Consider the following 26,236-nt stretch of genomic DNA (forward strand, 5'->3'; position numbering starts at 1 on the left):
GGAGGGAGACTGAGATAGGGCTGAAAACGCCAGAAGAGAAGGAAAGGGCAAGGAGGGGTAGTCAGCCAGGTCAGGGGCAGCTGAGGCCCAGACCTGGGAAGAGAGAGCCAGGGGTCAGGAAGAGCAGGACTCAGAGCAGGGACCAGCAGGCAGGCAGAGATGGGCAAGAGGCTCTGCAGATGCGGAGATGACCTGTAGGCCAGGCACCCAGAGTGGAGTAGTGGGCAGAAGAGGTGGGATGCGGCAGAAGCTGCCAAGATGGTCTGAGGGGGGCATACCACCATGCTGCCCACAAGCGGGCGTGGAGGTCCAGCCAGGCCCCCACACTGCGGGGCTGGGAGGGTTTCTCTGACATTTTTACTAGTCTTGGAAGGAGGAGGAGGTGGTGGAGGTGGAGGAGACCGAGGGGGCGGAGAAGGGGGCTGGGGGACAAAAGGAAAGCAGCTGCTGTACGTCCTGAGAAAGGAGAGGGGAGAGAGACCCACAGAGACAGGGTCCAGGGACAGTGGAAGGGCCTGGAGCTGCCATCTGGGAGCCAGCCCCAGACCCCTGCCCCCAGGGGCTGGAGGGGCTGAGACAGACAGACATCCTTCAGACAGACAGACAGAGCAGACAAGGAAGGGGGTGTCAGAGCCAGAAAGACCAGACAAACTGACAGGAAAGGGGGCAGGGACAAGGACACAAAGAGAGGGGCAAGGAGAAGAGAGAAGGCAGGGTAGGAGAGAGAAAAGGAAAAGAAGGGAGAGGAGAGCAAAGATCTGGGGCCACAGCACCAGGAGCCTTTGAAGCTGCAGGCGGTGTCCCCAGGGCCAGGGGTCAGGACAGGTCACCAGCATCGTCGTGGGCAGGCCAGGCCCGCAGCATGAATGGCCCCGCACTTCTGAGGAGAAATGCTAGCAAACGGGGCCTGGAGAAGCTGCTGAGGTAGGTCCCTCCCAGCCCAGGCATGGTGCCCGCGGCGCCCTTGCCGACAGTGGTACCCCCCTGCACCCAGACTGGCAGATATGTGGCCCACAGGCTGTGCCGGGCTGCCTATGCACGTGTTACGGGAGGATACTGAAGCCCAGCACGAAGCCATCACCTTGGCCAGCCAGGCAGCTTCACCTCTTCCTCTCATAGCTCCCTGTGTGTCTTCAGGACCCACAGAGAATGTATTCTCAGAGTAGCTGCCCAGGCCCCCTCCCCATGACTTCTTGCTGCCCCTGGGAACTAACGAGTGACACCCCCTTTACAAATGAGATTGGACTCACAGCCATAGGCCCCAGAAACCACTGGCCTGACAGTCCTGGGAGTAGGAGGCACTGGAACCATCGGGAATGCTGACTATCTGGCCACTGGACTTCAGGCCTTTGAGAGTCCTCACTCAGCCTGTTTTCTCCTATGTAAAGTGTGTGAGAGACGACGGTAGGCCCTGCAGACCTCAGGTGCTTCCAATTAACTGCTCATTGCTGCCCTCTGAGCTGCCTGCTGTGCCCTCCCTCTTTCTCCCTCTTCCAGCTTTAAAGCTCTGCTGCAGTGCCACCTCCTCCAGGAAGCCTGTCATGGTCTCCCTAGCCAGGAAGGCTCGGCTCCTCTGCTCATGTGGTGGCCTGTTCCCTGGCCCACTTCCATGGCTGCTTAAACCCTATGTTCCTAGAGGGTGGGTCTGGCATTGTTTCATGTGTCTATGTGTTTTGGTCCTGGCTTTCAGGGGTGAGACAGGGCACAGATGAGGTGGTGGGCAGGTCCTGGCCCTATCAAGGTCCCAGCTGGCAACCAAGGTCAGCAGACTAGCAGCAGGGTCTAAGTTAGCCTCCTGGCCTCTCTCTGCCCCAGCTCCCAGCCAATACCCTATCCATGTCCCATGCCGGTCTTTCAGGATCAGCCCAGCCTGCTCATGGTCCTTATGCATGGCCACCTTGCTCAGGCTAGTCATCCCTCCTGTCCTTTCCAGGCTGGGATGTATTCTCCGTTGTCACCATCCCTCATGGTGCCCTGTGTCCTGAGAATTTAGGAGCACCTTTGATCAATCTTATCAACTCACCAGTATCATGTAACAAGGAGGAAACTGATCCCAGAACCATGGTGGCTGTGGGGTGACAGGAAGAGCTCAAGACCCAGCACCAGGCTGACATTCTGCTAATCCAGAGGCGGAGAAATGGGGCCACGAAAGCTATAGGCCAGGCAAGACCTTGGGCAGGAGTTAGCTTTGGCACCGTTCAGTCTTGAGCTGAAGAAAGAGGTGAGAGGAGACCCAGAGACCAAGGCCTACAAGGTTAACCAGTGGGCAAGACAGGAGGGCAGGTCCCTAGGAGGTCTTGGGGAACCCTGATGAAGTGGGACAGTGGGTCCAGGGTGTTGTCTCTTGTGTGTGATGATGGAGAACTGCTTGTCCATGTGTGGAGTAGGTCCACAATGGATGACATGGAGTGATGTGATACCTGGGGTAGATATATGCTAAAATGTACATCTTTGGGAACCTGGCGCTGTGATGGAACACACCTCTCATGTGCACTGAGTATAGACACAAGTGCAGACATGTACATACTACCACCTAGTACTATGACACCTTCCATCCCTGCTCCCATCGTGCCCTCTGTCCATACGTCTATAGCATCCAACACTGTCCACTTTGCCCAGCCCTGAAGAACAGGTCTCCACCTTGTCTCTGTTGGACAGATGAGGAAAGTAGGCACAGAGAAGTCAAGTGACTTGCTCAAGCTCACCCAGCAGGTGACCTACCTCCTATCATTCACTGCCTTTGTTCAGATCCTTCCCCAAGAACCCAAAGCTTTCTCACCACACCTAGTACCAGTCCCCATCTGTGACAAACTCTGGAGGGTCTGCTGTGTGCCAGCAGAGGCCAAGATGCAAACGGAATCCAGTTTAAATTCATATAAAACAACTTTATGGACTAGTTGGAAAATTAATGGCATGTCCCCCTAACTCTCTTAGTTTGAGTCTGAGTGTGAATTGGGGGCTTAACATATCATTGGCCAGACCCCAGACTTACTTCTACTCCCTTGTGCTAGGGCTTTGGGTACCCACTTCCTGCCTCAGAGGAGTCAGGGTTCTCCCAGGTCTACCACAGGTCAGGCCACAGATAAGGACGGTCACCTGGGCTCTCAGCTGGCTACCTGGTTCTGCAGCCCTTAGGGTCCTAGATTTAAGAGCAACTGAGCTGGTCAGGAGTACCTTGAGTTGATGCTGGCCTAAGAGACTGAGCTAGGAGTCACCTTAGCAGGCATCATGAACCAAGCCTCCCTTGGGTGATGTAAGCCTCTGTCTTATTAGTCCCAGCACCCATCAGCCAGCAGATAGCATGGCATCAGTCTATAGTTCCCCTGAGGTATAAAACTCTTCAGGCAGGTTCCCACCCCACATGTGGCCCACTGGACCTCTAGGGATCCCAGTGTGGCAGAGGGTAGCAGATGGGACTGGCAGTCTGCTGGGTGGCCCGGAGGGGGGGGGGGGCCAGGCCTCCAACCACAGTGTCCAGGGAGGCGTGGCTCCACGGACCCATTGGAGGCCGAGATCCCGAGGGTGGGGTGGCCCCACCCTGGCAGGCCGGGTGGCCGGTGGGCGGCACCCCCGCGGGCCGGGTGGTCTGTCTGCCAGAGCCTGTCCTGCCTGGAGCCTAGCCGAGCCAGCAGCAGGGGGTACAGGGACCAAGTGGCCCAGCCCCCTGGGCAGGGTGTCAGGGCCAGAGCCCAGAGGACTGAGGTTCCGGTTCCAGTCCCAGCCGGTGCGTCAGAGCTGGGTAGATCGGGCGGCAAGCAGCAGCCAGGGCGCCAAGGCACCCAGAGACTCACCCACCCCATGCTTCTGCTGGAGTCAGGAGGGGACACCCTGGGGCTCTTGGGACCCTTGGGATAGCTGCAGGGGTACAGCCCTGAGGGACACTGCTACAGGCCCAGAGCATCTCTCCAGAGAACAATGCCAGAATGGACCACCAAAGTCTCCAGAGCACAGGTGGGCACATGGGCTGAAGGAGGGCAAAGGGCTTCAGGTGGGCACAGGGGCAGAGGTGGGCAAGTGGCTGCAGATAGGATAGGCGCTTCAGGTAGTAGCCGGGGTTAGGACCTGTTAGGTGGTTCTATGGGCAGAGAAAGGTTCTTAGGCTCTGGTACCAAGTGAGACCAGACCTAGCCCTCAGCCCGTAGATCTGGCTGTGCAGGTTGCTGTCCCAAGGAGCAGGAATGTGGCTATGAGGGTCTGCTACTATCCATCCAGGACAAGGAACAAGCTAAGGCCAGCTGGTAATGGCACTTCAGGAAGATGGAGGGCCTGACCTGGAGATGCCGGTGCCAGGGAAGTAACACATTGGATGCTCCTGGGTGCTTTGAAAGTCCCCGATAGAATGTGTCCTACCGGGTAGGACAGGAGAAAAGGAAGAAGAGAGAGCAAAGAGGTAGGATGAGAACAGATACACGGGGAGGGGGGAAGGGGCCTAGCCAGCATTGGAGGGAGGGTACCTTCTCTGCTTGTCCCCACTTAGCTGACCTGGGCATCGGGTGGTTGGTATTGAAAGGGAAGGATAAAGGTGTTGGGAAGAGGCTTGTAAGCCAGTGAGAGAAGGGTAAAGAACAGATGGAAAGAGCTGTGGGAAGGGAGGGTCTGGTGTCCCCCTGACCTGGGTCCTGCCCCTCAACTCCTGTTGCTGGCTCTTCTCCTTACATTTAGTTCACAGAGGGGGAGGAGGCCACCCTGTCGTGCTGTGACCATACAGGTCCCCCGGGTCTAGGATGCTGTTCTTCTCTTAGCATATGTGGTGGGGATAGTGTGAGAACCAAATATGGCTGCTGAGTTTAGCTCTAGGTGTTGGCCAGGAAATGGGCTCAGGGACCAGTGCAGGTCCCACTGGCCTCGACTAATGGGACACCCATAGGGATGTGTGAGTCTCTCTCAGCCCGTGGAGACTTACCCTTTCCTGTTTCATGCAGCTTAGAGCACTGACGCTGCCCTCAGCTTCAATGACCGGTGAGGGATATCTCAGGCTGAAGGTTGAAACAGGCCAACCTAGGATAGACCCCTTCCTCCCCCAGAACCCCAGGAATGTTCAGTCCCTGGGGGCTGGGTAGCACTTAGAACTCAGATGTGGCTACAGGGCCAGGCAGGGTTTTCCTGGATCAAGGAGCAGATAAAATGTTGAAATTAATCAATAGGTACCCATCTCCTTGCCTGACTGCTCAGGGAGCAGGAAAATTGAGGCACATCAGGGACTCAGAGCCAGGCATAGGACCATGGGTTTGGGGATTGACTTGGTTACACACTGTCACCTGCCATGCATCTGTCCAGGTGGGCAGACAAGTTCAACAATGTGTAAACCTGTGACCAAGTGAAGGATGAGGCATCTGAGCAGCATTCATTAAGAGAGCTGTAGCCAGGCCTTCGGGGTGAGGTGGATCTGGGTACAGCCAGCCAGGGAGGAAAAAGGAGGGGATGGCAGAGTCTCAAGCCAGTGCCAGCCACCATCGCGTGTCAGGGAGTGTGCCAGAGCCTTGCCTCGTGAGTCCTGTGAGCATTCTGCCAGGGCTGTCTGCTGCTGCAAGCCATGGTCTCTCTGAGGCCAGTCCCCACTGGGAGCTTGGTGATGAGTGGGCCAGTGAGAAGACATCTCTGAGCAGCAGAGTGCGGGCACCAGGGAGGTTTCATGGCTGCTGTGTGGTTGGCCCTAGCCCCTGTGGCAATTCTGTTCAGTGACACGGAGGACACAGTGTGCAGAGCCAGTGAAGGGAGAAAGCAAGCTCAGGTCAGCACAAGCTGCCGGTCATGACAAGACGTAGCAGATGGGAGGTCTTGGCCCTGGTGTCCACCCCTAGGCCACTGTGTGTGTGTGTGTGTGTGTGTGTGTGTGTGTGTGTGTGTGTGTGTCAGGTGGGCCAGAGATGTTTGAGTTAGGAGTCCCGAATGAGGAAGCTGCCAGCCATGGGCATCATAGGAGGTAGGGTTCCCAGACCCAAGAGGGACTTATCAGCAGGACAGGCAGGTTGGTTCTAGACCCCACTTGGACGGCAGAACCCTAACCCAGTCTCTAAGGAAGGTGTGGGATAGAGAGGTCTGTAGCATTCCCATTTTCCAGTCCCAAGGTCTTAAAGAAAGGCTCTGCGGAACCCAGCTGTAGACTCTTCTGAGAAAGCCATGCCTTCAGGTTGAGGCTCTGCCTGACACCTTTTCCAAATGCAGACTTGGGGTCTGCTTGGGCAGCTTGGGTAGTGTGACAGACAGGTGTGGACCACATCTGATTGGCCAGGCTCTTCCGAGGGATCCCTAGATGGATTGTCATATCATTATTTCCCTGACGTATAGCTCCAAGACTCATCCCTTCTTTACCGCAGAGGAGAGATGGTGCCTGCCTCCCCTGAGTGTGCATTGCTCCCGGGAAGGGGTGTGAAAATGGCAAGATATTAAGTGGGTAGCCCCAGCTTGTGGGGTAAGGATGGATGGAATACGGATACAGGAACCCTCTTCCCATGTAAAGCTCTCAGAGGAACCGCAACCAGATGATTTAGGATGCGCCTAGATCCAGAGACATGGGAACAGGCGTACATGCTGATGTACTAAAGACAGGAAGATGGGAGCACCCTGGAAGGAAGCAAGCTTTGCCACTGGACACCTTCCCCTCCCTAGATCCCCCAAACCATGGCACCTTCTAGAGATGTCTCTCAGATATCTATGCATTTGCTTGATGCCCTGACTGCTGTGCAGCAGCCCCTCCCACCACCATGCCACCAGGGCGGTATGGGCAATGATGACAGCTTTCCTCAAGTATGCTATGTCAATCGTGTGTCCCTACTCACTGCCCTGTGTGCTTGAGGCCTGTGATTGCTTTGTGGCCCTTGATCTACACCAAAGGGTCAGAGCTGGCCTCTCGGCCCCACTAAGACGCACTGGGGCAGTGGAGAGCTTACGATAGTTGGCAGTGGTGGGCAGGGGGATGCTTTAGAAAGAGGGGAGAAGTGGTCTGTGGGAGGAAAAGGAGATACCATGGTCTTAGGAACATAAATGCAGTTAATGTGGGGGCAATAAAGTGGATAGTAGATATTGGGGTGTTATTGGCTGGAGTAGATTACCAGGCCTTTGGAACCAGGGATGACAGAGGAAGCCTGGGTCTCTCTGACTCAACTTGCCAGTGGTACTCTCCAGGTGTAACCTCAGCTTTCCCAACTCCTCATCTGCAAAAAAATAAAAATAAAAAATAGAGGGGCAGCCCTGTTGTGTTCCACAGGACCAAAGAGATGCTGGCTGGGTGGGGTTTGTATCCAGCAGTCAAAAGAGATCAGGTAGGACAAAAGGCAGAGAAGGAAGCCAGGAAGACTCCTGGGGAGCACAGCCTGATGCTGTGTTCTGACAGGCCTGACAGGCAGGGATGGCCTTCTCTAAGAGGCCTTGGCACAGAACTCCAGGCAGAGGCCATCTGGGAAAACTGCAGGTTTGGGGGAGTCCTGGGTAGAGGCAACTAGATGTCTTCCAATGCAGTGTGCTGCCCCATGAGAAAAGGCATAATCGGGGGGTGGAGAATGGCCTCCGGGGACAGCACAAGTTATGACGGAGGCACATGGCTTCAGCTATCACAGGGGAGTGGGCAGTTCTAGGTCAGTTCGTGAAGGCGTCCCCCATGAGTTCTGCCCACCCCAGAACCTTTTACATTCAAAGGGTACCAAGAGTGACAACCACCTGGCCCACCTTGGACAGACAGCGCCTCCATCTGGTGGGAAGGAGAGAGCTGGAGTCCATAGCCTCCTTCGAGGAGGCCCTCAGCAGGATGTCTTAAATCCTAGGAGGTCATGGGGTGGGAGGAGTTCCTTCATTTCTCCCTCTCTTCCCAGAACTGGGGCCCCACCTAACCCCTACCCTTGCTCCCCTGGGACATGCACCATAGGCTTCCCCCAATTTGCCTCCCAATACCTTCCCACTTGCTAGCTTGCTTCCTTCTCTTCCCGAGGGCAGGAGACAGGTATGCCCATCCTGATTCTGCAGCTTCCTCCATGTGACATCCCCATCCCAGGGTCCTTATGATGGGCTGCCCCAGTGACAGCAACTAACTCCCCACTTATTGTGTCTCCCCCTCTCTCCTCCTCCTCCTCCTCCTCCTTCCATCTGCCTTTTACTCTTGAGGCAGCCAGAGCTTCCTGGCTTTGAACATCTTCACTCCCAGTCCAGAACCTTCTGTGATTCCCATAGCCCCAGCCAACCGATCTGTACTTTTCAATCTTCTCAAGGCCCGCCCCTAGGCTTGGCTACCATGGCCCTTCAGAACTATGCCCTGCTCGGATAACACTAGCCAAGTCCCCAGAATGTGGGCTGCTTGAGTTCTGAGAGTAGGGCAGACCGAGTGCTCAGCACAGAGTAGAGGGTTTGATTCTTGAACGTGAAAGCACAGATCCCAGAGGCATGCTTGGCTGTCCAAGTTACCTGTGACCAAGGGCAGCAGCCTGGGAAGCTGAGCCATTGAGGCTGAGCCTCCAGTATTAACTTGGATATTTTCCCCTCATCTTCTGAATGCATATGCTGCCCACAGTGGACAGAACATTGACCTGGGCAGTGCCCTGGGGACCAGGCAGCCAGAGGTATTGCAACCCAGCCTTCCTTGTGCCATCCACCCCCCCACCCCCCACCCCGTTCCTGACCTACTTAGGCTGCTTCTGTGAGACCCCTTAAAGATCTCCACCCTGGAATGGAGTTTCCTATAGCCATGACCTAGTAGTGTCTTATCTCCAGGGAGCCTCTTACTCCATGCTTCATATCCATGCCCCAGTCAGTGTCTCTCCCAAATGAGGCCCAGGTCTTGCTGTACATGTCATGATACTGGGCTGTTCTGGAGGTCACTTCCTGACCCCCATTCCCAGCTAGGCCCAGACTTGGCTTCTCCCTCTCACTTCCTTCTAGCCTGCATCCCACTCCGTTAGCTGCATCCTTCTCCACTAGCTCCCCGAACAGAACCAGGGCTTCTTTGGTATGGCATCAACTCACACCTCAAGGGGCCACCCTGTGGGCCATTGAGTCCCTCTGGGGTCTTCAGGCTTCTTTGCTATTTGACTTTGTGGCACTCTCCTTCTCTCTAGCCTAAAGGTCCCAATCATCCTTCACAACTGTGGCCAAGATCATGCCCTCCCTTCAACCAACTAATTGCAATGCTTTTCTGGGCAGTGGAAACATGGTCTTTCCCAGTGAACTATCCCCTTCATACATTGGCCCTGACAGTAAGGAAGAGTAACCCCTATCATGCCCATGTTCTGCTAGGGAGGATTGGACCAGAGCCAGGTGTTCAGGCATAGGGAACAGCTTCCTTTATCCTTACCTTAGCCTCAGGGATCGAACTTGTACTCTCCTGCCTGTCCCACCTAGCACTCACCTACTACTGACCAGGGAGGGGCTCTCCACTCTGAGCTCACTCCACACACCCTCCTCCATGCTTCTTTCCAGGGTGGGTGGCAATTGAGCATTTGTACCCCCACACCGTTCTGTAGATTGTCAGCAGGGAATGGGAATCCTGCATCCAACAATCCATGGATCCAACTAATAGCAGCTACAGGGACTAGCACTGAGAAGTATGGGCCATGGGTGGTGGCCTACAGCATCACTGAAGACTGACCCTGAGTTCCCTGCTCAGAGTTCTGCCCGTACCAGGAGGGCTTTCCTTGCTCTGTCCCTTCTCCCAAGGGCTAAGCAGCTACTTTCAGGTCAAGTGAACCCCTGGTGGGCAGTGTTGTGACCCTGGGGAAGCTACTCCCCTGAGGAAAAGAGACCCTGGTGGTCTCAGGAGAGTCAAATCAACCCCCCTGGTGGCTGCCCCCAGGCTCCTCACTACTTCCAGTTCTCTGGAGGGGCCCCTGTAATCTGAAGGAGAAGGTCACCTGGGCTATCCTTGCATGATCACACACACACACACACACACACACACACACACACACACACACACACCACAACACACACACACACACACACACACACACACACACACACACACACACACACACACACACACACACCCTCTCTAGTGTCCCCCTGAAGAGTGTAGAAACAGTATAGGTACTGGCCTTTGGGCTCAAGCTGGCTGGAAGGGGCAGTCACATGGGCAGCCTGCAGGGGGCAGAATTGCAACAGGGACTGAAGCCTGTCAACCCTTTAGAACTATCCTTGGGAGAACAAAGAGGGTGGGGGTAGCTGGGAGGACTGGACCCAGCATGGGCACTGCTGGGCTCTCAGCAGGGTCTAGGCAGCAGGCGAGGGGGCACAGATGCAGAGGATGAAGAGGGACAAAACACTGAGTAGGGGTGCAGAAGACAGGAGCAACTGCCTTAAGTTAAAAAGAGCCCCATTCAGAGTGGGAACTGGTGGGGGTCTGTACACCCTTGTGCACCTGGGTGGGGCCTCAGCACCAGGCCCAGCTCCAACCCCAGCCCCAGCCTGTGGTAAGCCCTGTAACAGTGTGGGCAGGATGTGGGGGGATAGGGCCCCATTCCCCAGCCCCTAGGCTGAGCCCTGGGCCCCTCGAGCCAGAACAGACTCAGGAAATGGCCTGATTGCGTTTGTACGGGCACGCCAAATCCCTTGCAGCTGCGCGGGGCCAGGGCCACGGGCGGGGCGGCCATCGCCAGAGTCTTGACAGCTCCGAAGAACGTGCCAAGGGGTCTGGGCCGCTGGCCGGGGGGCGCCTTTCCCAGGCCAGAGGCCCCCACCCCACCCCACCCCAGGAGAGCCACCCCCTTCCAGTTCCCAGAACGGAGCCCAGCTGTGGAATAGTGACGGGGTGAGGTCATGGGGAGGGGGCGCATTACTCATTGCTTGAGGCAGGCGGGAGGGAAGAAGCAGGGGAAAGGGGCCCCAGGCCTGCTCAGCTTCAGAGCAGGGTCAGGAGCTAGGACAAGCTTTTTTCCAGCAAGGGGCTAGGGGTGGGTGGGTGATGCTAGTAGACCCCTACCCTGCACCCCACTGTCCCCAAGAATTTGTCCAGGGAGGGCTAAGTTAGGGTAACTTTGGAGGGGGTGGGTCTCACAAAGGATGTTCCCAGAAAATACACATTGGCCTCCTGCCAGTCCCAGGCTCAGGCCGGCACCACGTTGTCGGGGTGATGGCTAGGAAAACAGTAAATAGTGAGGCAGGGGCGGCCCCCTGAGAGAGCTTGGGAGTGGATGGGACCTGCTGTTTGTGATCCCTGTTCCCTACCCTTGCCTGCACATGTTTGAGGGTGACCCTGTGTACTCATGTGTGAGCACGTGCGTGGGAGGGCCTGTGTGTGAGTGTCTATGTGGCCACATGAGATGTGTACGTGTCCTGCACCCTGCTCAGAAACAAGCTGTGATGGGATCCCGGAACTTGTTCCTACACTTGTTGCAAACCAAACCCCGATACCCCTTTCCTTGGGCTTTGTGTGTTGGTGACATGCTGTGGTAGCCTGGATTCTCTGCTCCAAAAGCGAAGTACCCCAAGGGGTCCTGCACACAAATGTGCTTGCAGGGAGGTTGCACTTGGTACAACAGGCGAGGCTCTGGTCCTATTCATAGTGAAACCCCCTATTCAAGATATCCATACTCACAAAGCTGAGCTAAGTGAGTCCCGTGCCCCAGTCTCAGGCTTACACAACCACACAAGTGTTTGAGTGCTTGTACACACACAAGAACTTTGCACATAGGCTCAAACACATGTACACCCTACCCTGCACATACATATATTCAGAAAGTAAGTACAAACCCACTCTAGGGGGGTATCTCTTTATGGTCTGCCTCAGAAACAGAGAGAGTAGGGAGCCCTCTTCTCTCCATACACTCTGCCCTGACACTGGGGGAGGGGGCAACTGGTAAATGTGTGTGTGAGGAGCAACCCACCGCCCCCAGAGCACAGAGCTGTACTTCACCAGGTGGAGAAGGGCCAAAAGCGGCCCCCACATTGGCTGAGGCCACAGAGAAAACCAGGAGGCCCTCGGCATCTGCCTGTGATGGGAGCCAGGTGTAGGGAATTAAGGGGGCTTTCTCAGGCTGGAAATTGAAGGCCCTTCTGAGGCTGAGGCAGGCAGCTCGGCTTGGGGGTGCAAGGTAGGAGCGGGCAGGCAGCTTGCTTGCGTGGCTGGAATCCCATGTGGCTGGCGGGCGGACGGGAGGTGGGGGGAATGAGGGAGGAGTGAACCTCATCCTGGAGCCTGTGGAGAGGCCTGGCTTTCGTCTGAGAGGCTTAGGGGAGACCTGGAGAGATTAGATCATGTGCTGGCAGGGCTTCCTGGCCAGGGGACTGAGGCCTGGAGGGGAGCGGGCTGTGGGGTCATTCGGCGGACACTGCCGGGAAGCCCAGAGACCCCAGAAGGGAGCCACAACTCTCAGCAGCTCAGGAACCTTGGGCCCGGGGCAGTGAAAACTGTGAAGCAGAGACCCCCAACCCCTCTCAACTCCAGGCAAACTGGAGGGGCTGTTGAGGGGAACAGTGACCAAGGCCTGAGGTATCTATTAGACACCAGTAACACAGATTTGCTGTGAAGGGTCTCCAGACCTCCTGGGCCCAGGCTAGCCTGATTCCTCTGACTGTGCCTTGACTTAGGGAAAAGGATTCTAAGTAACCTGAGTGTCAGCATATTCTGAGGGCTGCAGATGTTGCTTGCCTCAGTTTCCCCACCTTTGAAACAACCCAGAGAGACCTCTGTGGAGAGGACCCTGGGGTGAGGATGGGGTGCTCTAAGGTCCCCAAGTGCAAGGTAGAGTGAGGAAGGGGCTGGTAGGATGATAAAGAAGGGCTGACCTGGTAACCACTAGACGAAGTCTCACACTTGGACCCTGTGTGGTGGCTACTGTCTCCCAGCATGCCATTATTAGGAGGCAGGCAGGAAGGTTCCAAATGGAGACTGTACTGGTGGCCATGTTCAAGACTCTCTCTGGACTCCCTATCACCTTTCCCAGAGTCCTTCTTGGTCCCCACATGGAACAAGGTGACTATGTTCTAACGTAAGAGGCAGCCAGCAGGACAGAACAGTTGATCACCAGCTCCAACATTAGTTGCCTGAAGCCTAGGTGGACACAGATGTCTCCTCTCTTCCCAGAGGGTCACCTCTGTGTACAGAGCCCTGGGATTACTTCCTTGGCCAGGGGCACTTTCACAGCTGCTTTGCATAGCCTTCCTCTTAGGGTAAACTGAGGCCCATTGACTGGTCCAGGGATTTGTGATTGCCTGCCAGCAGCAAGGGCTTGTCCATTACCCTCACCATCTCACGGCATGACTGTCTCAGCAGTCATGTAACATGACTGTCTCTCTGCATCTGCCTCTCCAGGCTCACAGCTCAGTGGAGAGAAGAAGACAAAGAAGAGGCTGCCCGTGAGCAACGCCAACGGGAACGAGAGAAGCAGCTGCAAGACCAGGACAAAGATGAAGACGAAGGCGGCCATTCCCTGGAACAGCCAGCACAGCAGGCACTGTAGGCTGGGGTCCTGGACCTCTATTTACTGCCACATAGGACCTAGGCAGAAACATGCTGGGGGTCAGGCCTTGGATTTAGAGCCACAGTGTAGGAATTAGAGGAAGGGACCAGCTCTTAGGACAAAGGTCATTGCAGTTTCCAGTAAACACCATCTGCGGGATGCTGACTAGCCAGAGGGTCTACAGAGTTATGTGAGGCCCTTCCCTCCCAACAGCCTCCAGGGGCCCTGACTCAGGCTCTGGACACCCTGAATGTCTCCAGCCCTGGCTTGGACTGGTGCTGACCCCAGCCATGAGGCCCTGGCCCCCGAGCCCCCCGCCCAAACTCCTGGCTGCCAGTGACTCACAGAGACCACGTCCAAGTTGGCGGCCACGGGCCGGCTCGTTTCCTCCTCGGGCCCAGGAGGCCTCCGCGGCTGGGCTGGGCTGTTTTTCCAATAACTCTCCCCTTCCTCCTGGCCCTGTTTTGTTCCATTTTGTCGGAGTCAGCAGCTTGGGGCGGGGTGGGGTGCTGCAGGGGTCATGGCCTCTCACTCGGGTCTTCAGTTACTGGGTCCTTGCTAGCCCCCAACCCCTTCTTGCCCAGTAGCTCACCCTGATGTTTAAGAAAGGCTGTGAGACCAGCTTGAGAGCCACAGCAGCCTCAAGGATGGATGGGGAAAGGCACAACCCTTTTTGCAGTCCTAGACTGAAGAAGGAAGCAGAGATCTACTTTTGGGGAGCCCTGGATTGATGAAGGAAGCATAGTCCTGCCCTCAGGGAGCCCTAGACTGTTGAAGAAGGCGTAGCCTTGTCCTCGAGGAGCCCTAGCTTGAAAGGAGGTGCAGCATTGTGCTCGTGGAGAGACCTAGACTGATGGGAGAGGAATATCTCTGCTTTCAGGGAGCCCTAAATTCTGCCTTCAAGAAGCCCTAGATTGAGGGAGGAGGTATAGCACTGCTCTTGAGGAGTCATAGACTAATGAGGAAGGCACAGCCTGGCTCTCAAGGAGTACTAGACATTGATGGTGCAGCATAGCTCTGGCCCCAGGGAGGCCCAGGCTGATGGTGGAGGGATAGTTCTACTCTCTGGGAGGCCATAGACTAAAGGAGGAGGCACATCTCTGCTCTCAGGGAGCCTCAACTAATGAGGGAGGTATAGTCTGGCCCTTAAGGAACACTAGACTGATGGTGGAACCATAGCCCTGTCCTCAGGGAGCCCTAGACTGATGGTGGAGACATAGCTTTGCCCTCGGGGAGTCCTAGGATATTGGTAGAACCATAGCTTTGCATTCAGCAAGTCCTAGAATGTTGGTAGAGCCGTAGCTTTGCCCTCAGGGAGTCCTAGAATGTTGGTAGAGCCATAGCTTTGCATTCAGGGTGTCCTGGAATGTTGGCAGAGCCATAGTTTTGCATTCAGGGAGTCTGAGAATGTTAGTAGAACCATAGCTTTGCATTCAGGGAGTCCTAGAATGTTGGTAGAATCATAGCTTTGCATTCAGCAAGTCCTAGAATGTTGGTAGAGCCGTAGCTTTGCATTCAGGGAGTCCTGGATTAGTGGTAGAGCCATAGCTTTGCACTCAGGGAGCCCTAGACTGACAGGACAAGCACAACTCTGTTCTCAGGAAGCAGTAGGCTACTAGAGAAGGCACACCTCGACCCTGGGTGATTCTCTGACCACAAGGAGACAGAACCTAGCCATGGAGAGCCACCTCAGCAGCAGATGATGGCTCACTCTGGGATTCAGGGTCTAAGGGAAGAAACAAGGAAAGGAACATAGGTTGTAGCATGTCTTTTCCTAATCCCCTTTTCCTCTGTGCTTTCAGCCTCAGCCTAAAGTCCTCTGAACTGGATGAAGATGAGGGTTTTGGTGACTGGTCCCAAAAGACGGAGCAGCGGCAGCAATTCTGGGAGAACGAGGGCACTGCAGAGGGTAGAGAGCCCTCGCAAAGTGAGAGTCCAGAGGAGAAGCAAGCAGAGGACAGGCAAGTGTGGACTAGGCTGGGCAGGGCACTGGCTCTCTCTGACCCCAGCCTGGGCCTGGACAATTCCTTTCTGTCTGCACTTCCCCCAAAGCCCCCCAAAATGTGAAGCGGGTAGGGAGGTAGAAAGAAAGGGAGATAAATGGTAGGATGGCTAGGGAGGGGGCTACAGGGATAGAGCAGTGAAGACATTGCATTCCTGGGTTCCCCAGGGCTGGGGGCCTCATCCTGACCAGCTGTGGCCAACTGGGGTGGGGGGCTGCCACATCAGCACACAGCTGCGGCCCACTTACGTAATGTAGGCGCTGCAGCCCACGCCTGCCCGCCCTCCCCAGGCTGGCTGAGCTCCATTCCCACGAAGGGGAGCAGGTACTTCCAGATGTGTGCCTGTGAGACGGCCCAGGGGACACGCTTTCCAGATGTGTGGACGTGTCTGCCTGTCTAAATCAGGATGAATGGGGGCCCACAGCCCCCTTGGGCCTGGAGATGAAGGATTGCTGATGAAGTCTCACCTTGCCTTCCCCCCAGTTCAGGGCCAGGTGTGGGGATAAGTCTGCCTCTCCCATCGGGCCTGGGTAGTGAGGGTCTCTGGCCCTGCTAAGGAGCTCCAAAATTGGAGGCCAGGGCCCCATTGCCTTGAGTGGGCCAGAGCCAAGGCTGAGCTGTCTTCTCTCAGTGATCCAGCCCCCTTCCTGGCCCCTCCAAGGCCCCAGGCCAGCAAGAGCAACTGCTCAGCTCAGCTCTTTCTTATTTAATGTTCTCCAGTTTCAACCATCCTCTGCATTCCAAAAACCCTGTTTTCCTGGGGCCCTGGTTCTGAGCCTGTCCACTGCCAGCTATCCTGGGTCTGCCCATCACCAGCCTCGATTTCCCTCAATGTGCCCGGGGGCTTTGTGCGCATTCTGGGTTTCCAGGCAGGCAGCTACAGCCCTGCTCAGCTCACTCCCTTCTCCTCCTCAACAGCAGGGGGCACTTTTGATCTTCCAGTAGGGCTGGACTCTATGGCCTCCACCCTACCCTCAAACCCGCCTGGCTGCCTAGCCCGCGCCAGCTCTTGAATGGCCCCTCTGTGTGGCTGCTGCTGGCTCCAGCCCCAGCCCACCTTGGGCGGTGGGTTTGGGTTTTGGCTGGCGCATACACCAAGGGGCCTGACATAATGGAAAATACAAGAATTTACTATCTTCTCCTCCAGGTTCAGAGCCACTCACTCAAATGCAGAGTCACGCCCGGCTGCCCACTGGCTGGCTGCCCCTCCCAAGGCCCCTCGCCTCAGAAATGCAGTCCCTTTCCTGGTTTCTTCCACCCGCTGACCCAGCACCCCCAAACACTCTGGACCTGGGCCCCCAATATCCTCTCCTCAATGTTATGTTCTGCTGACCCATTTGCCCATACATGGGCAGGGCAAAAGCCCCCAGAAGCTGGACTTGTCCAGATAGAGGAACTACAGGAGACATCCAACTTCAGTACTTGGGTGGCCCTATACAATAAGGAGTGGGCAATAGCTAATGTCTTCTAAGGGACCTTCTAGAGCCGCTCAGCACAGAGGCCCTAGGACAGTGCTGGTTTTTGACAAAGCCCTACATACCCTTCTAGAAAAGTGCTGTGGCTTGACCTGTGAGATGCTCAGTGATTAAAGGTGCTTACCACTGAGCCTAACACCCTGAGTTAGCAGCCCAGGACCCACACGGAGAAGGGAGAACTCTGACTCCCTCAAGTTGTCCTCTGAACCAACCCTGTCTCTTTAAATAAATAAATGTAAAAAAAAAAAAAAATGTTTTTTAGTCGCTGGGTTCTTAAGAGCCCTGTGCACCAACTCATTGGATTTCCCCCATTTTACAGATGGCACACCTGAGGCTCGGAACTGGAAGTAGTCTAGAACCAAGCAACAAATGGTCCTCTACAATTGACTTTGTCTCCCTTTTCTCCCACAGGGCTTATGAAACCAAAGTCCAGCTGGAGGAGTTAAACCTGAGCCAGGGGGAGCCCAGTCCAGAGGATGCTATTGGAAGTTCTGGTGAGGCAGAAGAGGTAAGAGGTGAAGGCTCCCCCAGGGGCTGGGGTTGTGATATTCCATGAGTGCTGTAGTCTCAAAGACTGACCTAGAAGACATCACTCCCAACACTGTACTTGAGTCCTTCCAGGACACATTCTTGGAGGGTGGTGAAGCTGGTGACCCTCTGGGCAAGTTCCTCTTCCATGACCAAGAGACTCTTCCCTGCAGTCGGGGATTCCAGAGTTGTAGCATGTCAGGGCCAGACCAGGCCTTGAGGCCCCAGAGGGGAAGGCCGCTGCTCTGACAGGCCCTGGGTGGGGCAAGAGGGTGCAGGGAGGGGTCATCTAAGCTGCCTGTGTTTCTTATCCCTAGCACCTGACAAGTCATCAGGCCAGGACCCCCAGCCCTTTGGCCTTGGAAGAGACTGTTGAACTGAGTTCACCTCCCCTAAGCCCCACCACCAAAGTAGGTGAAGCCTGAGCATCCCCTTTCTCCCTGCTTGTGTCCACTGTTCATGGTCTCCTCATCCCCTGCTGCCCTGGTAAATCCCTGTGATACAGAAGTGTGGTTGGGTCAGTGGGTAGACTCATTAGGGGATGGAACATGGGTCTTAGGTGGCTTCCATGACCCACACCTCTGTGCACCCTCCACAGCTGGCTGATAGGACGGAGTCCCTGAATCGCTCCATAAAGAAGAGGTGTGTCTGCTTGCTTTCTAGCATTCTCAGAGACACGGTGGGATAGCAGCTGTGGGTCAAGATCAGGGGAGGCGGTACTCTGGGTGGGCTTGGAGGACATAAGGCTTATCCTTTCTTCTATTCCCAGCAACAGTGTGAAGAAGTCCCAACCAGCCTTGCCCATTTCCACAATTGATGAGCGCCTGCAGCAGTATACCCAGGCCACTGAGGTGAAGTATGCTCAGTTCTGAGGCCAAGCCTCCTCTTGAATAAGCCATCACCCATTCCCCTGATGCTACCTAAGCTACTCTCTGATGATCCACCTAAGCTACTCTCTCCATCCCATCATACCCCTCTCTACTCAAGCAGTGTCTTCTATCAACTCCCATTGTATCTTCTTCCATCAACCCTAGGTCTCTTACATTACAACAGGCACGCCTCTGTCCTGTCACACACCCCATTCAACCAGGATCCCTCCCACCATACAACACACCCTCATGCGGCCAGCACTCCCTCAGGCTACAAAGCCCACTTACTTAACCAACACCCCTCCATCAGCATTGCTCTTCATTTTATACCCCTCTACCTAACCAACACCCCCTCCATCCAATCAGTATCTCTCTAACTAGTACCCCTCCACCCAATCAGTGTCTTTCTACTCAATGAGCACTCCTTCACTCGACTACCAACCCTCCATTCAGGCAACATTCCTCTATATACTCTTCCTCTATTCCATTGTGAGTCCATCAAACCCACACCTTTCTAATCAACCAACACCCTTTCTTCAGGTATTCCATCACACCAAAAATCTTCTCCATCTAACCCATATTCTCCATCAAACTAATGCTCTTCCAGCCCCAAGATGTGTAGCATGAGGCAGAACCCACATGACACTGTGCCTCCTGTGTTCTTCGGAACTGGGGATAGCTCATGGGGCACCAAATGAAAGATAGTGCATCCATTCAGAATCACTCCCTCCAGCAAACACAAAGGCGAGCAAGGGCTGCCGATGCCCACCATGATGACTCTATTGGGGCTCTGTCTCCTCTGCAGTCTGCTGGCCGAACTCCCAAGCTGTCCCGACAGCCTTCCATAGAGCTGCCCAGCATGGCTGTAGCCAGTACCAAGACTCGTTGGGAGACAGGAGAGGTACAGACTCAGTCTGCTTCCAAGACACCCTCCTGCCAGGTAGGATTCCTCCCCAAGCAGGCCAAACTGGGAAGGCTGAGCATGGGAAATTAGCCATCATGGGGGTGGGGGGTACAGTCCCTTGGAAAAGCAAATCTGTGATAGCCAAGGTGAAGTGTGGATGGGATGGATAGGATTCAGGACTCAAGAAAAAAAAATCCATGTTGTCCTGATAAACAGGCATTATGACTCTCCTTTCCTCCCTGCCAAAAGTGAGGTGGGTAGGTCCTCCACCTTCCAGCCAGAGAATACCAAGCAGAAGAAAGGCTCCTTAGCCAGCATCTGTCCTGTGACAGGCCCTGCCCTGTGTCTTTCCCCAGGATATTGTAGCTGGAGACATGAGCAAGAAAAGCCTGTGGGAGCAGAAAGGAGGCTCCAAGATCTCATCCACCATCAAGGTAGGAAAGTCTCTATGTGCTAGGCACAGGCTAGTAGTGAACAAAGATGGCTGCTACTGCATCCCATCCTCAAAGACTTCCTGGAGGCAGCAGCATTCCCTTCCTGTAGCTATTTCCTTAACACTTAGTCTCACCTAACAGAGCACCCCATCTGGAAAGAGATACAAGTTTGTGGCCACTGGACATGGGAAATATGAGAAAGTGCTTGTGGATGAAGGATCGGCACCATAGATCATGTATGAATCTTGGTGAGTCAAAGGACCAGAGCATGACAAAATGGGTCCTCCTGGGAATATGATGGTATGGATGGGCCATATCTCAGGGCTTGAGGCCTGAAGACCTGGCCTTAGAGTTGCCATGTCTTCTGCCTGGCTACCAGCTGTCTTCCTGGCTCTCTGAAGCCTGGAATTCAGTCCCCTTAAGCAAAAGCAGGTTGGCCCGGTACTATCCATAGGAGACTCAAAACTCCATTTAGGAACTCCTATCATATCCAGTGGGGCTCATCATAGTGTGGGCCGGCGGCCCTGGGGAATGAATGTGGCATAGCTTCCACATACATCCATTAAAGGAGGTAAGAGCTTGGCTTGCCCCCCTGCCCAGCTGAAGGCCCCTAGGGACTCTGCTGCTCTCCCCATCCCATGGAGAACACAGAGGTGATACCTGTGTGAGTATACATACATTTATTGGTGGCTCTATTCACAGCCATCATATCCAAGGTAGGACTACTAGCCCAGCCCCTGCTGAATCCTGTTATGGTGGCTGTGATGGGAAGCCTCTTCTGACTCCTTCAAGTCCCTCTTCTCACAGCTGATATAGGCAGATCTTGGGTGGGGTCCTTCTAGTACCTGGCCCCTGCCTCTTCATAGCCCTCTGGCTTGACCTATCTTTACCCAACTGTTAAAACTTGGCTGTGATTTGCACTGAGCCCTGCCCTTACTGGCAGGAAATCAGAAGAGGCACACGTGAGACCACAGAACATCCTTTCTCCACTGCCCAGTCCTATGTACCTCTGAATACCCCTCATCCAAACCAGCTTGCACTGGGCCTAGAGCCCTCCATGAACCCTGGTCCTGAGGTCAGGCTCCCACCATCCATGAACATTCTCCAACTTGCATTCCCCTCCACACCCTCAAATTGCCTCCACCCACATGCTCCCGGCTTCATCCACCTCTCTCACTTGTCATTTCTGCTCCCACCAACTCATCTGTGTCTATCCAATAGGCTCCTTTTAGCAGCCAGTAGCCAGCTGCCATCCTGACCCATTGTGTTCACTCGTGAGGACTGAGGCCCTCTCTATATCCTCAGCCTCAGTCAGTCTCTGTCCACCTCAGTCCAGAGTCCCAGGGACCACTCTGGCTACATCACTGGAGCCTCCAACCTGCTGCTGTCCGGTTGAAGTTCTTGGGCTGGGAATGCGGCTCCAGGATGGGGTGCAGGGTAGGAGGGGGCCGGACAGCCTCCTGTAGCTTCCGGGCGTTGAAGCGAGGTCGGCACAGAAAAGGCAGGCGGCTGAGGCAGGCCAGGGGGTGTCCTCCTTCTCCAGGCGCCACAGGTTGGCCTCTACGGGACTCAGCCAGTGACATGCGATATAGCACTGCATCCCACATCCTCGAGGCCCTGGAGGCAGGGGGCTGTGGGCACACAGGGGCTGGCACCTCTGGCTTTGTGGGCTCCAAGCTCAGCTCTGGCTCTGGAAATGCAGGCTCCTCTGCCTCCTCCATCAGCTGCTTCTTTAGGCGTGTCCAGCCACTAAGGCAAGGCTTGGGTGCAACTTTGGGAACAGGGCATGGGTGGAGGCCTGAGGGGCCCAAGGCTTCTGGGAGGCTGGAGGCATGCTTAGCCTCCGTAGCAAGCCTTGCTGTGGGCAGCTCCTCTAGGTGTTCTTCTTCAGGAGCTGTAGGAGCTGGGCTATAAGGTGAGGGTCCAGATGAGCGGTAGGTAGGGGCTATGGGCACCACCACCCTACCACCAGCCTCTCTAGACATTGAGGCCTGAAAACTGGGTGGTGATCTTGTTACAGGGGGCTCCTCAGGCCCAGGACTGACTGCTTGCACCCCAGTGGGCAGTGGCCGAATATGTGCTACTGGGATGAGAGGCTGGGTGCTGGAAGTACACGGGCTTTTATCCCCATCCAGGGCCATCCTGGGGGACTCAGAAGTCCCAGTATGCAAGGATGATGACAGCCGAATATGAACTTGGGTGATGTGGGTACCACTTGCTGTAGGGGCAGATACATGGGCAAAGCCACTGCGGGGCCAGGCAGTTTCTGGGGCTGGGGCTTCAAGCCTAGGAGATGCCTTGAAATGAGTTGCCAGAGACCTTTGCTGAGGAAGGCTGAAAGAGAAAGTGGACTTCTGCAGGGGTGAGGCCACGTGGTGAATAATGGGGGTATGTGGGGAGCGGGGTAGGGAGACCACCACCTGAGGGGCTTCAGCAGGACGTTGGACTGTGGTCTCCAGGTCATGACTGGCCTCACTCACGGGGGACAGGGAGGTACGGAAGGCCCCAGGTGAGGTGGCAGTTGTTCCTAGCATCTTCTTCCGAGCAGCTTTTCTTAGTAGCTTCTGAAGTCTCTGGTTGTCTTTTCCGGGTTTGGGCAGCAAGGGTGGTGGGGGCCCAGTGGGAGCCTCAGGTCTCGGGCCACCTGCCGCCGGGGGCATCGACACGACTGAAATAAGCATCCCTGGGCTGGGGTAGAGTGGAGAAACAGTGGTCAGGCTGGGCCCCCTCCCCTGCCCACAGGAGGGACTGGGTGTTTTCCTAGTTGTATTGAGGAAGTGGGAAAATATGCAGACTCAGCTACTAGAAGCCAACTTCCCAGGCTCCCCCAAACTGCAAAGTACCTCCTAACCTTACACATTCATCGCTGTGGGTGGCTTCATCATACTGTGCTGTGGAGGTGAGCTTACAGTGGTTCCGGGTCACTTGGTGGATGACAAGGGCTAGAACCTGCCTGCCTTCAGGGCTCCGGCCTCTATGATAGCCTAGCACAAAGCTGGCCTTACCTACAAGTACCAGCTTGGGCCCAGTCCTAGAGTAGTGCAGGATAGGAACAGAGACCTACTGATGAACTCCAAGCAAACTGTCTGTGCCTGGCCAGCTGCCGGACAGTGGTGGAGGGCAGGCTGCCTGCAGACACGTGAGGGGCGCCATTCCGTCGCCAGCCTGACCACAGGCGCGTCTGTGTGCTTTGAGACAGTGGTGAGGGGTGGCAGCCAAAAGGCTCAGGCAAGCTGAGGCTGTATCTTTAGAGGTAGATTGGCCGGAAGATGGGAGCAGTTTTCGCTGAGCTATGCTGAATGGGATATCCCCACAAGCCCTCCTGCCAAGGGTGGTCCTGGCCAAGCTGCCTGTCTTGGTTTCTGGGCGCCACGTGTTTGCAAGGACATTGACAAATGGCATCTGGGCCGCACTGGAGGCCATCTGGTTTGGGGCGGAAGGAGGCCTATGGCTGCTGCAGTTCCTAGGAGCTGGTTTAGCTGAAGCAGAGCAAACACTGGCAAGGGGGCTGGAGGGGTCTTTCCACACTTGCTCCCAGCTTCTGGGTTACCTTTGGAAAACTGGGATTTGAGAATTGGGGCAATTTTGGGTTTGGTTCAAGGGGCCTACCTCAGTGGGTGGTCAGTATTCTCTCCTGAGCCAGCCTAGGCCCAGAATAGAGTTTATCCTGAGAGCAGGTCTCCCAGGTGACTGACCATTGTAAGCAGGAGCTTCCCCAGATAAGAAAGGGTATGGTGAGGTCTGATGGCCACTAGGAGAGGGGCAGGCCATGCCTCTTCTTCAACCACAGCCTAATGCATTCTGTACCCTTGCCTGTGTTCCCAGGAGAGACTCTAGTCAGATGCAACTCACAGCCCTGACCAAGAAGTTGCTTCCCGTTGCCAGTCTGGCCTGCTGTCATGCCTCCAACAACCCAGCTGCTACCTTCCCTCTCCTTCTGCTCCTGGACCCTCCATCTACTTTGCCTCTCATCATTTTACCAGCCTCCAGCCCCACCTAAGCTGCCTCTCACCATCAGCAAAAGGGACCACTCCCTAGAGGAGCCAAGAGCTCCCAAGGAAGGATGGAGGAGAGAAGGCCAGCATCCCAACCAGATCCAATGGGGACCTGTCCCCATGCTGAATGCTCAGGACTCTGAGTCCTGCCCTTCCCTGTTTGCAGATCCCTTGTTTTGTGTAATAAAGTACCTTGAGTGTTCTTATTCACTGGATCTCCTGTATTTACTAACAGGGAACAAGGTCAGAACAGAACGTGCCACATCTGTTGGCCACCTCACACTGCATAGCATATACCAGCTCTGTGGGCAACCATTCTGTCTTGTCCTATGGCCTTGCAGTATGTTATGCTCCAGGATCTTAGGTATGGGGTGACCCAAGCTGGGGTATCAACAATAGATTTGGCTTACTCCTCTTCCAGAACATTGATGACACTCTTTGCCTGGATAAAAATAAACTTCCTAGTACCTGAACGAGGGCATTTCAGTCTCTTCCTGGTAGTGTGCACTAAGGACAAGTACTGCCACCAGGCAGTTCCCATCTTAGTACCCAGAGGGTACTTTCTGAAGGTGTGATGGATGAACAGATGGATGGAAGGATTGTTGAATGGATAGGCAGTTAGGTTGTTGGGTAGCTAATGGATGGAGAGATGGGTGCATGGATGGGTGGACAGATAGGCAGGTACATAGATGGTAAATAAATGGATAAGAAGACAGAGGGGTGGAAGGATCAATATTGATGGATTATTAGGTAGGTGAATGGGTGGATAGATGGGTGAATAATGAATGGGTAATATATGGATAGACAGGTGGGTGATAGGTGACAGATGGATGGGTGGGTGGGCTTATGGATAAGTGGATGGACAGAGCAGAAGTAGATAGATAAATGGATGGATAAGTGAGTGTGTAGGTCGAAGGATAGATCATTGATGGGTAGATAGAGAAATATATACATGAGTGGCTAGCTGGCTGGCTGGGTAAATGGATGGATAGATGGAGAAGTTAATGGATAATGGGTGGGTAGATGAATAGTGACAGATGGATGGGTAAATAGTGAACATGTTGATGGGTAAGTAGTTGGATGGATGAATGGATGGATGGATGGATGGGTGGGTGGATTGATGGATGGATGGGTGGATGAGTAGATAGTAGGTGGGTGAGTAGAAAATGGTGAAAAGGAGAGAAGAAAGGAAGGAAGTAGTAAATGTGAGAGCTGATTGTGAGGATGAGTGAATATATAGTGGCTGAACAAGTATGTGAATGGCAGTTGGGCTATGAGATGTTGTCCTCAGGGGCCCCTTGGCCTGACACTGAGCCCTGTTGCTTCTAGAATCTGTAGATCCTTGATTGGTGATGGTCTAAGCTTGACTGACATCCACCTAGACATTCAGGAGCATGACTTTCTGAAAGCTTCAAACTCCACTGGTGGGAATACATAGCTCTGGACCATTAAAGCTCAACAGACAGAGCTGCTGAAGTGCACAGGTAGATGACCCCATTCCTGCTCACAGCCTCACCGTGATAGAACCCTACTTTGCTCAACCAGGAGCTTCTCCCAGGACATGGGACACTCCCTGCCCTTCCTACTCAGATGAGGTAGTGGCCAAGGGCAGCAAGCAGAAGCTTTTTCAAGGTCCTCAAGGTGACAGGGAGCAAGACACTAGCATAGGACCAGAATGGGCATGTCAAGAGGCAGAGGGAAAAGTGTTTAGTGCACCCTGTTCCCCTGACTTGCCCAGCCTCGCTCTTGGGCCTCAGGAGGAGAGTGCAAGGTGTGCCCTCTAAGTACAACTTCACTAAATCTTGCTCGGGTCTCAGGTATGGAGTCTATCTCCTGCTGTAACACTGGCCACTTTGCCAAAGACATTCGGACACTGCCCTTCTCTCCCTCTGCCTGCCTCCGGAGGGGCCCCAAAGCTGCTGCTTCTTCCTCCAGGCCCTGCTCAGAATGAAGTCCCATGGACACAGGAAGTGTCTTAATACCTAGAGGGCCAATCTGAGCTTTTAGAACCAGGAGAAACTGACATGTGTGGAGGCAGCTGCTGCCCAGATCATAGCAGCCGAGTCCCAAGTGCCACGTCAGCCAATCCTATCTTGAGCTTGGCAGAGCTAGTCACAGTGGGTCAACTAGGGGAGCTGGGGGAGGCTCAGGGTCCAGGGGTTCTTCCAATCCCAGACTGCTTAGCACCCAGACTGAATGGCCTCTGAGCACCCCACTATCCTAGGAGTCACTCATATTGGCTCATGGAGCCAAGACACAGGCCCTTCTCAGCCTCCTCTGTCCTCTGGGCTCAGTTCTTCATGCACCAACTTGGAGGGATCCTCCACAACCACTCTGCAAAGCCTCAAACTCCACTGCTTCTCAGTCTCCTGGGTAGAAGTCCAGCCCCCATCCAACAGACTTTGTCCCCCACCTCCGCCAGGGTCTCCAATCCTCTCCCAGATCCCCACGGAGCCTTTTGCTCTGTCTTCTCTCCCCACCAAGCCAAGTAGGATCTGTTGTATATTACCTGGCATGCGTTACCTGCTCAAATCTTTAGTGGCCGGCAGCAGCTGGTCCAGCAATGCCCACTCTGTGCTGTCCTGCTGTACCTTGGGCCTGATCCCCTGACAAGGAGATGACTGTTACCCAAAATAAGACCTGCCT

General features: G+C 54.8%; 2 protein-coding genes across 4 annotated transcripts in view; one reads left to right on the forward strand and one right to left on the reverse strand.

Annotated features, from left to right (window-relative positions):
- The window catches only part of Lsp1 (lymphocyte specific protein 1), a 35,503-nt gene extending 11,703 nt beyond the window's left edge, over window positions 1-23,800 (forward strand). The window contains exons 1-11 of one of the 3 annotated variants that reach the window (XM_036177001.1): window positions 437-924; window positions 13,235-13,378; window positions 15,185-15,343; window positions 17,272-17,368; window positions 17,706-17,798; window positions 17,987-18,030; window positions 18,158-18,239; window positions 19,063-19,197; window positions 19,518-19,595; window positions 19,737-19,843; window positions 23,421-23,800. In XM_036177001.1, the coding sequence (XP_036032894.1) occupies window positions 863-924; window positions 13,235-13,378; window positions 15,185-15,343; window positions 17,272-17,368; window positions 17,706-17,798; window positions 17,987-18,030; window positions 18,158-18,239; window positions 19,063-19,197; window positions 19,518-19,595; window positions 19,737-19,826 (984 nt within the window). In that variant the 5' untranslated portion in view covers window positions 437-862 and the 3' untranslated portion in view covers window positions 19,827-19,843; window positions 23,421-23,800. Of the gene's footprint in view, window positions 1-436; window positions 925-13,234; window positions 13,379-15,184; window positions 15,344-17,271; window positions 17,369-17,705; window positions 17,799-17,986; window positions 18,031-18,157; window positions 18,240-19,062; window positions 19,198-19,517; window positions 19,596-19,736; window positions 19,844-23,420 lie in introns of those variants that run through there. The other 2 variants (XM_036177000.1, XM_036177002.1) reach the window with 2 other exon arrangements.
- LOC118577559 (proline-rich protein 33-like) lies at window positions 20,957-22,255 on the reverse strand. The gene has a single exon (XM_036177861.1). The coding sequence runs from the start codon at window positions 22,253-22,255 to the stop codon at window positions 20,957-20,959; it is 1,299 nt and encodes a 432-aa protein (XP_036033754.1).
- Window positions 23,801-26,236: the final 2,436 nt, after the last annotated feature.

Source organism: Onychomys torridus, chromosome 1, assembly GCF_903995425.1.
Source record: "Onychomys torridus chromosome 1, mOncTor1.1, whole genome shotgun sequence".
Classification (NCBI taxonomy): Eukaryota; Metazoa; Chordata; class Mammalia; order Rodentia; family Cricetidae; genus Onychomys; species Onychomys torridus.